The sequence below is a fragment of the Oxyura jamaicensis genome, chromosome 19 (assembly GCF_011077185.1).
Source record: "Oxyura jamaicensis isolate SHBP4307 breed ruddy duck chromosome 19, BPBGC_Ojam_1.0, whole genome shotgun sequence".
In the NCBI taxonomy this organism is placed as follows: domain Eukaryota; kingdom Metazoa; phylum Chordata; class Aves; order Anseriformes; family Anatidae; genus Oxyura; species Oxyura jamaicensis.
This window is the reverse complement of record NC_048911.1, coordinates 7,821,830-7,838,489: the sequence shown is the minus strand read 5'-3', so window position 1 is coordinate 7,838,489 and position 16,660 is coordinate 7,821,830. Positions and strand designations below refer to the sequence as shown.

At 39.6% G+C, this 16,660-nt stretch overlaps 1 protein-coding gene across 1 annotated transcript in view; it reads right to left on the bottom strand.

Moving 5' to 3' along the window:
• Positions 1-486: 486 nt before the first annotated feature.
• Positions 487-16,660, bottom strand: part of ULK2 (unc-51 like autophagy activating kinase 2) — a 39,164-nt gene continuing 22,990 nt past the window's right edge. Inside the window, exons 16-28 of the mRNA XM_035342801.1 lie at positions 13,348-13,485; positions 12,126-12,271; positions 11,491-11,571; positions 9,418-9,704; positions 9,098-9,291; positions 8,474-8,583; positions 7,475-7,627; positions 6,533-6,741; positions 5,056-5,234; positions 4,027-4,145; positions 3,504-3,661; positions 2,453-2,588; positions 487-2,350 (exon numbers count right to left, since the gene is read on the bottom strand). Of these exons, the coding sequence (XP_035198692.1) occupies positions 2,283-2,350; positions 2,453-2,588; positions 3,504-3,661; positions 4,027-4,145; positions 5,056-5,234; positions 6,533-6,741; positions 7,475-7,627; positions 8,474-8,583; positions 9,098-9,291; positions 9,418-9,704; positions 11,491-11,571; positions 12,126-12,271; positions 13,348-13,485 (1,978 nt within the window). The 3' untranslated portion in view covers positions 487-2,282. The remainder of the gene's footprint in view (positions 2,351-2,452; positions 2,589-3,503; positions 3,662-4,026; positions 4,146-5,055; positions 5,235-6,532; positions 6,742-7,474; positions 7,628-8,473; positions 8,584-9,097; positions 9,292-9,417; positions 9,705-11,490; positions 11,572-12,125; positions 12,272-13,347; positions 13,486-16,660) is intronic.

Below are 16,660 nucleotides of genomic sequence, written 5' to 3'. Positions count from 1 at the left end.
TTTTAGTTCTGTATATGCTGCCTTGGCAGCCCAGTCAGCTCCTCTTTGCTAGAGGCAACAAACAAGCACCTTGCTGAAAGAGTGTACAACTGTTACCTAAGAACCTGCTTAACATATTTGTTTTCAAAGCTTTTTTTTTTTTTTTTTTTAAAAAAAAGATAAAACAACACAACAATAACAACCACCAAACCCCACAAACAACAACAACAACCAAAAATACTCACGACAAACAACAAAGCAAGGTAAACTGTTTTCCCAAAGCAACTGAAAACAAACTCGGGGACACTTGTGCCAGAGTTACCCAGAGATAATGAGCTCATTGCCCCATCGCCCGGAGATGAGCGTCTCTTGACCCAAGGGGATTCAGCTTCCAGGTAACATTCAGCGGTTGATTTAACCAGCCAAGTACAGACAGGTGTTCCCCCCCCCCCTCCCCCAAGAAGTTAACAGCATTGTTCTTTGGTTACAGACACACACAAATTCCACTTTACCATAGAAACACTTCTAGTGTCAGTATTTATTTTACCTTAATATACATTTATACAGGCCATAATAAAAAGGCTGTTACACAACAGTTCAGTGAGTTATTACCTAGTTTCAAGAATAATGCATGCAATTACAAAGGAGAGGTAGAAACACCGTATTAAAGACCTAAAAATACAAACATTATATAAACAAACACTTTCAAATTAACTGTTGGAATTTCATACAGATAAATAAGGTAAAAAGTACATTACTCTGTCAAAGTAAAGGAAACACATGGTTATCCGAACACTGAAAGAGTATTTTGATGTGTAAGCCCTGTACAACCTTGTCAAATAGTTCAGACCACTGTGTTTAAGAGGATTAAAATGATTTTGTCCTGGAGAATGGTTTATTCAAGTATTCAAGCAGTTGAGTAACAAAAAGTCCCAAAAATAAAGTAAGGAACCATTTCCAGAGAAGCTGATCTGCTTAAATACTTTGCAAATCGCTGTCCTGATAATCTCATGGGATGCTTGAAATGATAATGCCTATAAGGCTAAATGAAGCTTCCCACCTCTCCCCCAAAATGCACACAAAATAATCCTGATTTTTCACACACACTATGTAGATATTCTACATCGATTTATCAGCATTTCAAATCCCAACATTATTTTCTGGTTTTGCGTGGTTCCTTGCAGAACCTCTCAGTTTACAGTATTTCTTGTAATACTGCCCAAGAAGCAAGACTACTGAGAACTGTCATTACACCCCTAGAGACTGCAGGCATTAATGCACATTTCGCATGCACAACAAAAGATGCAACCAAATCTATATAAAAAGCAAACAACCAGCAACTCAACATCGCTATCACTGAGAAAGTCCAGAGCAGTAGTTACTCAAGTATTAGACAAATAGGTATAAAATGGAAAGGTTCACATGAATACAAGTTTTTACAGTTTGTTTGAAAGTCTTCTAGAAGCTACATTTGAAATTCTGAAAAGAATTTTATGTACACTGAAATGAAATTCAGCCAAGTCCATTGTGCCTTCTCTCTCTTTTTTTTTTTTTAATATAGTTCTTCAAAAATGAATATACAGTTGCTTTAGTAAATTAGTGCAAAACAAAGTGTTTTGGAAGAAGATCTTCAAATTGTATCCACATCAGCTGAAAACCCACTGAGGATTTTGCACAGATGGAGCGCAATTTCTTCCATTACAATTCCCCCCCTCCCCAACCCCCCAAATAAAAGAATGCTTTCTCACCATCCCTTCACAAGACAAGCTGAGCCATGTTTACAACATGTGAGCTCGGATACAAGCCAGCTTAGCCCCAAAAGCTTTGAACAGCACTTGCGCATGGTTAGGGTTTCCCAAATTCAGTCAGACACATTTTACTGACAATTTTAAAACTTTTTTTTTCCCACAAACATTTGAGGGACTCTTCTGAGGGAAATGTCTTTTTGTACCTGATGCAGAAGGATCCAGTCTCTATAGACCTCGTGAGGAAAAAAAACCCTGATCATTCAAGTCAAAACACACGCACAAGGATCAGTTTGAAATGTGAAGACAGATTCTTTTGAATTCTGTTGCTAGGAAGAAAAAGGAGCTGCTGGATCTGTAAGGCAAGTTTTCTACAAATGTACTTTTGGAATTTCTCCTCTTTGAGTATGCTGCTGTTTCTTTGGTAGTCACCACAGAAATGTAAGAATCATCTTCCACGTGGGGCAGAACAAGGACAACAATTAAGCTGTAGTGAAAAAAGTGCAGTATCACTGATGTGGTCCCTTATGTTCACACCATCTGGTCCTTGGGATATTCCTACTGCTCGTATACAGCCACTGTGCTATAGCAAAGTGCAGAAAGCCTTCGCTCGATGCTAGACTTATCTGCAAACAGAAAGGTCAAAAAAAGGAAAAAAGGGATGAATTCAGTTTTACAGTCCATTGCTGTGTAATTTTCATTATTTTCATCATTGAGCATAAACTTACACTTGTGTACATTTTCTATATCTGCAGGGTCTTGCAGTATTTTAGTCAGTCCTTCCAGCAGCAAGGCTGCTTTGTGGTATCGATATGTAATATCTTCAGTTTGCTGAAACATCTCATCTAGAGCTGCTGACTGAACCTGGAATCATTCAGTAGATTCAGTTACATAAATTGCTTTAGGCAAATACTGAAATGAGAAATTCATAATGGATTAAAGTGCCATTAATAAACTATTTTTGAGCCTTAATTAAGCTGATCTGTTTTTATGACAATAAGACAACAAATTGCAGTCAGAAAACAGAGCCTCTGTGCTGTATTAGCAAAGGACATTCTGCACATAAGTTGTAAAAGCACTTTTTGATCTTATGTGTTTATGTGTTACAACATATTTTGAAAGTATGACAATATGTGAGCAAGTACGCTCATTCTCATACCTATATTCTCTTGTAAAGAAGTCAAATTAATTGCGCAAGACCACACCGTTGTCAGGGTTAAGCACAATATTTGCTGGTACCTTTTTTGTGATACCTATGGTAAAAAAGATTTCCCTCTCATCAAAAAAAAAGCAGTTAAGTTTCTAGTACGCTTACTGTACCTGCTCTCTGGCAGATATAAAGTTCCTCAATTACATAGAAAAGCTTCCACATGTTTGGTGCCGTATTTGCTTTGTATGAACAAGGTTGGTGTTCCTCAAATTGACCTGGTGGGCTGAGGAAGTTACTTCTGTTGTTTCTGTGCTTTAGCAAACCATACTGGGTGGTATTTCATCACACAGGGCACTTTTAGAGGCTGTGTGGCTTGGGAGTTCATTTCCTAGTGTTTAGGTATCAAATGTGCTGATGTAGGGGAAATACCCCTGAGGAACATTATCTGCCAGGGACTTTAGCCACAGTTAAGGGAGGGCAGGATGGAAAGTGAAAGACTAACAAAAATTACTATGAACAGAAATCTGGAAACACACATTTTCTGGTTATGAATAAGAGGTATGTGAGAAAAGGAATCAATGTGTTATTGACCTCAATGTCCTGTTGTTTAGGTAAAAGGAGTGACTTACCATTTCTACAGCACAGCTGTAAATGAGTTTCTCTGCAGTTACACTGTTGATTTCATCAATGAACCTCTGCTTATCCGAAAAGAAACGATTCAACTTTTCTGTCAGTTTCTTGCACATGCTGATACAAAATTTGTATCTCTCATTGAGGCTTTTCACAACTGGGGAAAAAAAAAAGTAAGAAATTTAAAAAACAAAGACAACAAAACCACAAACAGCCTAAGTACAGCTTCTTCCAGTGCTAGGCAAAGTTAATCTGTTTAATCTTGTGTTTCTAATGTTTACTCACTCTGCTACTAGTAGGAATGAAGTATCAAATACATCAAATCATAACATTTCAAATTCATAACCTCCCATTTCTTAAGAGTTGCTAGTTGCATCTTTGTTTACTATCAGAAATGCGTAACTGTACATATCTAAAATGATCTTGTACAGAAGACAACAAAAATGTTACAACTTCAGCTTTTTGAGTGACATATAACAAGAAAATTCACAAGCAAAGAAAATGAGGTTATATTGCACTTACCTTGCTTAACAGCAGTGGATGGGTTCAGTTTCCCTGATTTGACCTGTGCTTTGGCAAGATGCAGAGAAGATGCCAGTAACTGGGCTGCTTTCATGTACAGCACAAGCTGCTCTACTTGTCTGGGGGAAAATAAGTGTAATTATATATCAAAAAACCTCTCAAACACATCCAAGCCTTAGGCAGACACTGCTTTTTATCACAATCCTACACAAGACCCAACAGCAGAAGAAAAAACAGATGTTTTAAATGCAACTCCACCCCTCCTTTCCCTCCACAAACACCCTGTCACGGGTTGAGAGTACATCTGCTCATGCAGTAACTGCAGCAGCAAATACAAACTGCTTTAACGTAGACATTTTTAAAAGGAACCCTTCTTTGAGGGGACTGAATGCCTGAGGTCAAGGTCTTACCACAAGCAACTGGGTGTGCTTTTCTTGCAGTGTCATTTCCTATGCCCCTGGTATTCTCACAGTTGTGAAAAGAAAACATTTTGCAGGGATTTTTTTTTCTTTTCCTTTTTTTTCCCAGAAAGAAGGCAGAAAGTAGAACCGCCCTTTTCCACCGCTCCAAATTTCTCCCATTTCTCCTTGTTTCTGATTTTGTATTAGGTCTGATTGGCTACCCTGATTAAAGGTCAAAGTTGGACACTCCTTCCCAACCTCCACCTCAGTGCTGCTGCTACAGCCTGGCCAACAGGATCACAGAGGACTTGGATTTGAAACAAGATGGTACATAGATTTCCAGGTTCAGAAACAAACTACTTCAACACAAGTTTGCAGTCCTCACCACTTTCCCCAGCTTATGTGGCAGCCCAGAAAACATGGTCCTCATCTATCTATTAGCACATCTCTCTCTATCCTTTGCTGTAACTTTCTCATGGGTCTTCAGTTGTTAAAAATGTATTCCTAAATACCGTTCTGTGCAGTAAATAATCACTCCAAACAAAAGGAGGGCATAGGTTGTCCAAAACCATTTTTGATGCATTTGGTATTTGCTAATTCTCTTGATACTGTTTGACCACATACTTACCCCCATTCTTTGCTTAGTTGGCTGATCTGATCAACAACTATGCTCTCTTGGATTTGGTACAGTGATACTGCAGAAGTACACAGGTCTGGGTTCCCTCCCCGTACTGCTGTCAGATCCAGAACGCATTCTGTAAATGTCAGCATCATGTTCAGATGACGCAGTGTATCTGTATGTTCTCTCTGTCAGAGGAAAAGGAGATGACAATTTAACCACTATAAGCCATAAGGCAAACAAGTACACTTAAAATTCTTTTTAAGCACTTGAGGATCTTTTGATATGTTAATTTTATGCAGATATCACATAGTAGAGTCAGCACTAGAGACTACAGAACCAAATGGATCCAAAAGGATCAACAGATATTAATTGGTTCTGTGTTAATGATTTCAAGAAACTGTAAGCTTATACTTCAGAGTCTTTCGACAAAGCCAAAGGAACTGGGACATGGAGTTCTATGTTTGTTAAAACCAGAGCAACTAAGGGAATCACAAATGAGATGTATTACTTGTTATTACATTATCAGCAACCCAGAAGTATGCTTTGGTACTCATGTGAGAAGCCAGGAGGAATGTTTGGCTTTTATTATATAACAGACCTAATACCTACAAAAGAACTGATCTGAAGCTTCATGCTTATCTGCTTCATTCCAATTTACACTTAGATCTAGAATTCAATTGTATTAAAAGGTGGCTGTTGCTGAAGTTTGCCTTTTAAACCAAACAACTTAAATTGGAGTTAACAACTCACTGGTTGTTGGTGACTAAAACAGACACTACATACGTAGTCCCTGCTCAGAGAATATCAGCCTTCAAAACTAAACAAACACATCTTAGCAATATTTATAATCTTTTCATTAGTAATGCAGGTCTAAATAAATTTTAAACTCTATCTGTGGGAAGAATACAGTGCACTGTCAAACATTCATGTTATAACATATAGATTCAATAAGTGACCAAACACCTTCCAGCTAGATGCGAATGAGAGAACAGAACAGCAATCTGCCTTGAGAAATTTATAGTCCAACGATAGCATCCTGGTGAAGGGCCACACCAACATGTGTTTTTAAAGTGCCACTCCTCCACATATTTTAAAAAAATTTAGGACACTCTTCCCACAAGTAGGATTTAATGTCATCTACTGACTGCGAAGAAGCAGTTAAATACAATGCCTAGAACGACATTGCTTCTGTCAGCACCCACGTCCAAAGTCTTGGCGTTAAAACAGAGGCCTCTTTGGAAGGCTCTGGTGAACAAAAGCAGTCATGTTCCTTTGGTTACCTATTCAGATACATGAAATGCCAGGAATAACTATCAAAGAGAAATGGTCACATTTGCTACAGGAATATTTTCAAGGTCTTAAAAAGGAATATCTGAGATAGTGAAGAGGAAACTACCAAGTGCACTGAGCAGTCCTGTTTTTACCATGTCTCTGTTTTAGCAGCATTAAACATTATAAAACATTAAATTATTTTTTTCTATACCTCCATTAAAGTTTCCTCAGGCAATTCGGGAGCTTCAAAAGTGATAAAGCCCTCTAAGCTGGGAGGCGAAGTACCATAAGGCATGTACTTCAGACTTGGAGCTGCCTCGGCTCCCGGAGGAGAAGAACCCATATAAATACCAGGAGGGGAGCCCATATATACACGGCCACTAGTAGAGCAGAGAGACCCTCCAGAACTGTTTGATCCAACTACAAGAAAAATAACACACACATTCAGTCTAATAGGTTGTTTCATTTTGTAGCTCTGGGGCTGCAGATGATAGCAAGTGACAAATCAGTAAGCACCACAGATTCACACCTGGGAGGATCTCTTCTTTGCTCCTTGCATCATGCTGTAGAGAATGCAAGGGCTTCACCTTAATACAGTGACGATTTATAAAACGGATTCTGGAAATTGGCTGACAAGGATTCCAAGGCAGGCAGCACAATAGGACAGACCAAAGGTTGTGCTGTAGTTCACAAAAGCACACTGCTGCAAATATAGACTCCTGCTCACCCTGAGCAGATTCAGGCATTTACCTTGGGATCTTTGATATTTGACAATGTAGCTGACATGCTAAAATGCAGTCAGCTCATTTTGGATGTTGCTTCTGGTACAATGCATAATAGTGGGCAAAAATGCATAATAAGAGGTCTAATTGTTCCTCTCCACCTTTGTCATAGGTGCTGTTAAAACTCCCTATGGTGGAGCAAAACAGTGTACACAAGATGTTATACACTGCTGGATGGTAAATCGGTGCCTCAGGCCTTCTCTTTAGTAGAGAAAAGGCAGAACTCTAGGATTTATCTCAACTTTACACAGCACTTTTTTGTATGGGGTAGAGGACCTATTGTGCATGGCAGTAAGCAGATCACCCTCTCGAGAAGTGGGCAAGCCTGAATATTGTTTGACAGCAGTCCAGAGCTGCCTGGGAAGTCTTACCTGAGGTGGTTCTTGTTCTGAGGACCATATGGGTGCAGGTAGGAGGGGTGGCACTGCTTGGAGGAGACCCAACAGTAAACATAACAGCTCGAGAACTTGCCCCACTTCCCATGGAAGGAGGTGCCACTGCAATTCCATAGGCCCCTGCTGGAGCTGGAAGATAAAACTTTCACACGTTAGTCCCTACTGCATACAGTCATACCATTGTGTAATTATATGCAGCAAACTGAAGTACTGCAACACAACATGCTTTGATGTAGATCCAAGAATAGTTGTAAGTTCTGACAACAAATAAAACCAGCTGAGTGGACAATCTTGGCAATACAAAAAAAGAACCAAGATGTGGCCTGCATACATCTTATTTTCCATCTCTCTAACCCCTACCTAGAGTAAAAACACCAGAGGCTCTCTCTGAGAGCCTGAGAAGAACATCAGTCCTTCAGCATAAGACACAACAGAAAAATTCTAAATGCAAACCATGGCACGTCTGAAGGCTAAAGACTAGCCCTGTCTGCAGAACTTCTTCCACCTGCTCAAAAACAAGGTGAGAACTCCTATTGGCCACTTGTGGCAAGGCAGTAACTGTTGGGGAGGAGGAGGAGGAAAAAAGGCAAAAAAAAATGAACATGAAAAACTTAGAAATAAATTAACATGAAAGAAGTCATCACATAAGCTGACTTTCAGATGAAAACAAGCTGGAATTTTGAAATGAAACAGCCATAAATGTGGTACTAAAAAAAAACAAAAACACAAAACCCTCTAGCTTCTGTAGGCAGCAGCGATGTTCCTGCATTTAGCACAGATACTTTCCCGTCTCACTTATTTTTAAAGCTGTGTTAAGGAACTGGAACATATTCCCTTAGAGATAATTAAAAAAAGGTTTCTGTATTGACACTAAAACTTATTGCAACCAACTATGAAGTTGGAACAAGATCTAGATGGCACCATAAAAAAAAAAAAAGCACAAAGTCCATTTGAATCCATCAGTCTGTTCCTTACCCGTATCCATTGGTCGCTCTGTATTGAGGCTGTCTGTACTGCCTTGATACAACTGGCCGCCAAGGGTAGTCTTTACTTGTTGATCTGAGAGCTTCCCAGTACTAACAGATCTAGACAGAAAAACATATGAATGCACCACAAGATTTTTCAGTAAGTTCCTCCTATCTAACGCACAGCAGAGGCTGGCTTTCAGATTCTTGGTATTATGTTGGTAATAGAGAACTCTTCAACGTAAGTACAAAAAGCCTTGAAATCTCACTGTTTATCATGGCCCTATTGAAACAGAGCTAACCATAAAGGGACCTTTTTCCCTAAAAAAAAATATATTGCAAATTTTGCCATATAGATTTTGAAGCAAAACTGAACAGGCTTCACAGAGGCAATGAGACTTCCTTATTCAGATAATCAAAACAAAAGGGAACTAGACAGCAACACAAAGTGCTTCAGGAAGTCCATGCTATATTTATACACAGTACTGAGAGTTTGTTATGTACAATAAACATCAGCATATCCTCACAGCTCATTTTCTGCATGCTTTGCCCCTCCAAATTGCTGTGTGAAACGTACATTCTTCTGCCAAATTACCCACCCAGTTTTCCAGGTCATAAATGTTACAATACCTACCTGCCAAATGTAGCTTTACTGTGCTGCTCTCCTGCTTGCTTTTCACTTCCTTGTGTCAAATGGAAATGTGTGAAATCCCTTGGTTCGGTGATGTCTTTAGGCTGCAATGGGGCATCTACAGACCCTTGGCGATTAGCCAGAGCCAGCAAGTTTGAGGATGCTTGTGTTTTAGGTATTTTGAAAGGAGCTGTAGCCTTAAAGAAACAAAAACCAAGAACATATATAAAAAATAAGGTTAGCACCCAAAAATATTCTTGAGAATGGTTTCAGACAACGCATTACCACTTCACATTTTACAGACATTGGTAAACTTAACAGACCTTAGTAGGAGAGCCAATGATCGTTGGTAATGGAGTTTTGAACAGCCAGTCTGAACTCCTAGGTGACGATCCCATATGTTTGGTAGGTGATGTTCCCAGGCTACCTGGCCGACTTGGTTGTGGAGAATGACTGTATCCATACCCAGCATAAGATGGGCATACTGGGTCTGAATGCTGCTTTCTGAGCTTCTGCTTGTTTTGGTAAATATCTGTGAGAGTTGGAGCACTTTGCAACCTAGCTCCCATCAAAAGTGACTGTGGAGACTGAGATGGTGGTATCGGAGAACCTGTAAGGATGAAAAACAATCAAGTAAAATGCTACTTGCAGTGCTTGGAAATGTAGCAATGAAACCCAAAATGCTAGAGATCAACGTTAATCTGCAAAGAGATGGGGCTGCGGTATTGTGAGATATGTTTGATCATCAACTCACTAGATGGCAAAGGGAATGGATTTAGCATGTCGGCTATTTGGACTAAGGCTACAAACACTGATGAGATGATGCTTGTGTTCAAGCTGCCAAAAAGGCAAGATTTCAGGGTGACAGCTGTACTGGCAGCTGCAGTACTTCTGGCAACCTGCATCAAGACAAATAAAGTATTTGGATTCAGCAGGAATGGCATAAACAATAGAGAAATTTCAAGTGCAGCCACCAAGACTCTAGGTTGAATAGAAGTTCTCAAGTACTGGAATTATATTCCTGCAAATAGCAATGTGAATGCAACATTGCATGTTAATGACTTGTTTTGTTTGTAATAATTTAATCTGCAGAATAAAAAGGCATCTCCTCTCATGGCTTCTGCAAGAAAAGTAGGTATTAAAAAACATAAAAATATGTATATATATTCAGATGAAACAGTTTGGGATCATTACTTAGGGCAGTCATTTATTTTTAGTTTGTCAGAACATGTTTTTCAAAAGCTCATTATGTACAAAGGAAGTCCACACTTGAGTATGAACGCAAAATTTCTCCTAAAGCACAAACATTCGGAAGAGCTATAAACAGTCATTTAAGCAGAGGGCTTTAGGGAAACGTCTCCTATAAACATTTCACCTACTCTGAGATGCTGTTCCTTTTTCAAAATAAGGAACCTGAAATTTGATCAAGTGGTTTCATCTCTGTGATTGTTTTATTTTTCATGATGAGGAACTGTGCAAAGTTACAAACAGTATGCAAGACTTCAGTTTTGTGGCCACAGCTTCCCAGATAAAATGTGTATCTTTGTAACCTCAAAGGACTGACACTGAAGTTACAACAATTTCACTCACCTTTAAAAAAAAAATGGCAAATTTAAAATAAACTATTCTAACTAATTTTTCCCTAGGCTGTGCTGTAACTTAGTATATAAGAGTCTTAAGAGCTGGCCAAGGCAATCTTTTGGTATCAGCTCCATTTCATAAATGTATGCTTTAAAAACCATCTTAAACTTCTTGCAGTTAGCTCAGTAAAGTGCCCAGCTGTTAAGACACATCTTCCAGCCTTCTTAAGCCTGTGCTTTTCTAGTTAGACTTTGAATAAGAGCCACTTCATCTTGATTCCATTCCTCTCCATTTAAACGATGTGCTATAGAGTAGCCTTTCTGCCTGCAGCTCCAACAGAGTACTCGTCTATTCCTCACTAAATTCCCAGCTGAGAATTTGCTTGTTTGAAATCAGCCTGCTTGTCTGTCTCATAGCACTGAAACCTGTCATTTCAGAAAGCAGGCTTAAATCTCTTTGGTGGCTGTTCTATTGTCAGCACCACCACTGGGAAGGGTTCTCAATACAAAGTTTTTTCCTTGCTGCCACTGGCAGCAAGAGTAACTCAATTCATTCAGAAGCTACATTTCGACAGACATCCTAGAAAATCTCAGTACAGATTATCTCGCTTCACCCATAAGCAAAGAACTTCCCATATCCATTTAAATGCTGAAAAACAGACATGCTGCAATTTGTGATATTTTACAAATACCACTGTAGTGGTATTTGTAAAGTATAAAGTAGGAATAGAATGCAGGAAACAGATGAAGTGAAACATTCAGAACTCTGCAGAAGCTTTAACAAAATCATACTGGTTGCTTTGCCCAGTCTCTCACCTGAGAAGTTTCTGCTCCTCGATTCATGTCCTTGAAGCTGTCCACAACAACAGTGTCCAAGCTGCTCAGGTATTGTTCCAACTAAGCAAATAAGATCAAAACGTGAATTTATGCTTTATACTTCATCCACAAATGAAGGTGAAGGAAAATAAAACCTATTTATCCTACTTTTACAACAATCCACTTCTGTTAAAATGTCTGGTAGATGTGACTGCTTGAGTGTAAGAAAATCTTTGTAGAGGGATCTGGATAAGTTAGATCAATGGGCTGAGTCCAGTTGTGTGACATTCACCAAGGGTGTTGGGTCTTGAATTTGGGTCATAACAACCCAATGCAGTGGTATCGGCTTGAGGAGGAGTGGCTGGAAAGCTGCCCAGCAGAAAAGAACCTGTGGGTGCTGGTCAACAGCCAGCTGAACGTGAGCCAGCAGCGTGCCCATGTGGCCAAGAAGGCCAATACCAGGGCTAGGGAAGTGCAGCCAGCAGGGCTAGAGAAGAGTGATTGTCCTCTTGTATGCAGCACTGGTGAAACCATGATCTAGTTGAGCAGATTTCAGTTTCAGGCAACTTCAGGCAAGAATTAGTGTTCTGAATAACTGTTCCAGATAAACCTTCCTGAAGAATTTATGGGCTTACCTAGCGGTGAGGGAGAATATGGTCTTGAAGATCCTGTGGATAACCGGCGCCCAACACCCTGCGCAGTGTCAGCTGGTACTGGAGAACAGGAACCCATCTTCATGAAGCCCATCGGACTAGTATTTGAGCGTCTCACAACCCCAGCTCTAACAAGATGAAAAGAATGATTATACATGTTATAGCAACTGTGGATCCTTGAGATGCGGGTTAGAATTCCCTAAGGATCATAGGGATCAATTAAAAAAAAAAAACAAAAAAGATATTTACAGAGAAAGCCATAGAGCTGAAGCTTGTTAAGGTAATAACTTAAGCTAGGCCTTCCATTCAGAAAACAAGAGAAATAAAATTCCCTTTGTTCCCACTATGACTGTAACTTTCAAAGCCATAGCAGTCTGTTAACTGGAGAAATTTAAAACAGATATATCCCTTAGTACGTGGATTACTGATATTCAGACAACTAGGCATTTAATTTTGAATTTTAAAACTGAGTGAGATGCATTGACACAAATGTTCATTTTTATGGTTGGAAAAAGAAGGAACCTACAAAAAAGATTAGGATAAAGTTTTAAGTATTGGACCTAGTTCAATACTTACTTAGTTCGATAAAGTTCAGCTACTGAGAACAAGTTATTTTAGGGAAAGGCATGCCCTCAAGTGTAGAAACAACTGTTAAATCAAAGATCTTGAAAAAAAACAAGGAACCATGTGTTGTTGTGTTTTTTGTAAAGACCTCCAGAGATCTCAGAGTCTGAGTCTTTGACCTTCACCATCCCAATCCTGTAGATCACAAGGCACAGAGTAAGTCTAGCACACTAGAGCCTTGTACTAAAACAAGCTGGTAAAATAGTATGCCAAAAACTGTTTCCTGGATATTCTACAGAACAACACATTCATCATTGCATGTGTGAAAACAAAATTTATTACTTTCTAGTTTCTGATGTAATGCTGCATCATACACAAAGGAGGGAAAAAAGCGAGACTTCATCTTTTTATCTTCTTTGGTTGCAATTGCCGAAACGAACAAGCTCATTTTGTTTTAGTGAAAAATTACAACTGCCCGTTCAACAACCTTGAGCTTGTGAAGGACTTATTACTTGTTATCATTAAAATGCCTCTTTAGTACAGTCTTGCGCAGAAAAAAATGACATCAGTAAGAAAGCATGGACGTCTGTGAAGGTACAAATACAAACTAGAACCAAGAAAAAGGAGTTGGAATACTCACCTTGGTGATCCGTGGGGGTTTGACACAGGGCTGGCGGTAGAGGAGAGGTTCTGTTCTATGCGCTGGTAATTCCGTAGCTGAGTAGGAACTGGGATAGGTGCTGTTTCACTGCGGGGGGATACTGAAGGCTGACAATGCCTAAAGTAGGAAGGTATGGAGAGAGGAGATAAATAGAGGTAGACAAATCTCTCTCTAAATTGTACCATTCTCAACAGTTCTATAAAAATCTGTGAAACTGACAAACAAACTGATTCTAAACTACCCACATGCAGTGTGATCTTGGCTTGTCCTAATCTAGCTCTGACACTGCACAGAGGAAGACAAAGAGCTGTTCATTACTACCTACCTTTCTTATACTGGCTAGTACCAGATCGAGCTGAGAGTGCAGTACTAGCTGAAGCATTTCGTCATGCATCACAGCGATCTACAGATCCCTCCGACTTCCTGCCAATCAGCCCGCTCTGTTTACCACACTTCAAAATAGCGTTCTAGGAAAACCCACTGTGCTAAGAACAGGAAGTTCAGCAGCAGGGCTGGAATGTGTACAAAAGCCACTAAAGCACAGAGATATCCCATGAGACACAGTGAACTTGCAAAAGGAAAACATGTTATGTAACCAACCCTTGACAAAATGACCAAAACCACACACCTGAACATTAATCCGCAGACGCAAACTGCAGATTAGCATTGCCTAAGTTCAACCAAGTGTCAGTGACCCAGTTTACCTCAGTGTACTGCCTGATAAGGGAATCAAACCACCGCAGCGTAAGCAGTTACCAACACTTTTAAAAGAATTAGACTGTAAGAATTTCAAACTAAATGACTTTTGGGAATATAATCAGCTTAGTATCAGACTCCTTATTGATTAATTCTTCAGAAAACAGACAAAGATTAGAGATTCTCAGAGGAAATGTGAAAAAAAAATCTACCACTCCTACTTCAAAACTCTAGAAAACAAGCAGTTACAGTACTTACTGCATGGATACAGCTGAACAGAAATCTTGGTTTCTGACTCTGTATCATAACCCCTTTGTAATCTCTGAGAATGAAATACTACTTCCTAATATGCATGATCCTTCCTTAGCAAAAGAAAACAAGTTTGTCCTTTTATTGCCACCCAGGTTCTAGAGACTACTGAGTAATTTTGAAAAGCAGCTGGAACAAGCCTCAGTAGATCTGTACCAACACTTTTTCCGCAGCCTCATCAGTTTCACTGAATTTAAACCCATACTCAATACATTTCTCAGCTGTGCCTGACAGAAGTCCTAACTGCTGTCCCACAGTGGCCAGCCTGGCAGAAGATGGGACAGGTCTGCAGCTGTGACCACACAGGCTGTGGAAAGCCTGAAAGCTTCCACACAAGGAGAAGGTCTCACAAGTAGAAACCACACAAAGGCAGTAGGCAGCCTGCTATGACTAACACAACAAGCTGAGGCAGCACAGGGAGGCTCCCTAGGCCTGACCTGGATAGGGGAAATCCAAACTGTAGCAGTGACACTGAGGAAGTCATGAAGGCACTTCAACTTTTAAAGTACTCAGCATGAAATATGCCTTCCCCTGCTGTCACACAGCCTTACAGGTAGGTCCTGTGAGCTAAATGGAAGCAGAAGTGCTGTGTTAGCATGGTGGTATACCACTTGGCCTTCTTCAGTGCTCCCCAGCTCAGGCCCAAAGCCACGTTCTGGTTAGGCATCCCCTAGTCTGATGTGGTTTGCTACTGGTTAGAGAAAGAGGCAACACAGACGTGTGCAGAGTTGCATGCCAATCTTGTATCTGTGGGATCTAGAGAACAAAATTAGGAATTAACCACAGAAGAGCGAACCGCCTCCACCTATTGTGCCTGTTCTGGCTGGAGCACAAGAAGCATCACAGCTTCTTCTGCTTGCCACAAAGCAGCGTAACTATGGGTACCATTCATGCAGTTCTATCATCTAATCAGAAAAAAACACTGTATCACAGGGCATAAGAACATTCTGTAAAAAAAATCACACGCTATAGAAGAACACTTCTCAGCAACAAATAACCAAAAAAACAAAGCAGCATCTGGTAGGTTATCTGCTACCTTGAGACAATGACCTAAAGCAGTCAGTCAGTCGCTGAATTTACTCAACCAATACCTAAATCAAACTTTTGCAGTACAAACTGTGTGAACAGTAGGCACCTGTTTCTAATCACACAACCATTTAGCTCTTAACTTACTAATATACAGATAACATAACTGGCATATTTTCATAAAATCGTGACACATGATGATATAAGATAGGAAATTACCAAAACTTATAATATTCTGTACATGGCCAATCCATAGCAAATGGATCTTTACAACCAAACCATTCAAATTGGCTGCCCTTAAACACAAAAGTTAAGACTACAGCTTTATTGATAGCCCATGTCAGCAGATTTTGCACACTGCAACAAGATCAGCACAAAGTAGCAAACTTTTCTTGTGACAAGCATTTCTAAACAAATAATGCTGACTTGCAGTCCTGTAGTACTAGCGTAAGCCAAAAATACACCCAGCATAATAGTTTTATTCCCCTTTTAGCCACTCGTCCTCTTTCTATTTTGTATCAAAAACTTTATGAAATTCATTATTTGGTCAAATGACAAATCTACCCCTTCTGTTTAGCAATTACACGAATAGTTAAGCATCCTGATTGAGATTTACATTTTCCAGTATAATACAGGAAAGATGTCAGGCACTACTGATGAATATCAATTCCATTTCGAACTAACAGAAACTTTGTCTACAAAGATGTAGCAGAAAGGGGCCTTTATTAATATCCCTGCTGATTGAAAAGCTGCAATACATGTTCAGCACTTTTATGGGGCTTCTTTGGGTATCTTGTGAGCCATAAACATAAAATTCATAATAATTGCTTGCGCAGAGGCCACATCCAGTTATTGGATGCAAGATAATCCAGTCCTGAGACAAATCCACAGCAAACTGTGCTTTCTAAATCCCTCTTTTCAAGACGTAGTTGTGTGAGAAATAAACTGCTTTTAACATCTTGACTCAGTAAACAAAGAACATGCTGTGCTTCATAACACAAAGAGGTCAAGTTAGTTATGTGTCTCAAGTTTCTGCCTTTAGACAGTTCAAAATTTAAGCAGACAAAAGAATGTTGTCTTTCCTTAAGGAAATCTTTTTGGGATGCATCCAAGCCAAAAGTTAGCTACGCAACCATCAGCTATTATAATGCATTAAGTGTAGAGAGCCTGGAAAAAACAGGTCTAGCTTCTATTTCAATTCAGTTTTCAGCAGTACTCTAAAATTAAAACAAAAGAAAAACCACAAACCATACAGTAACAG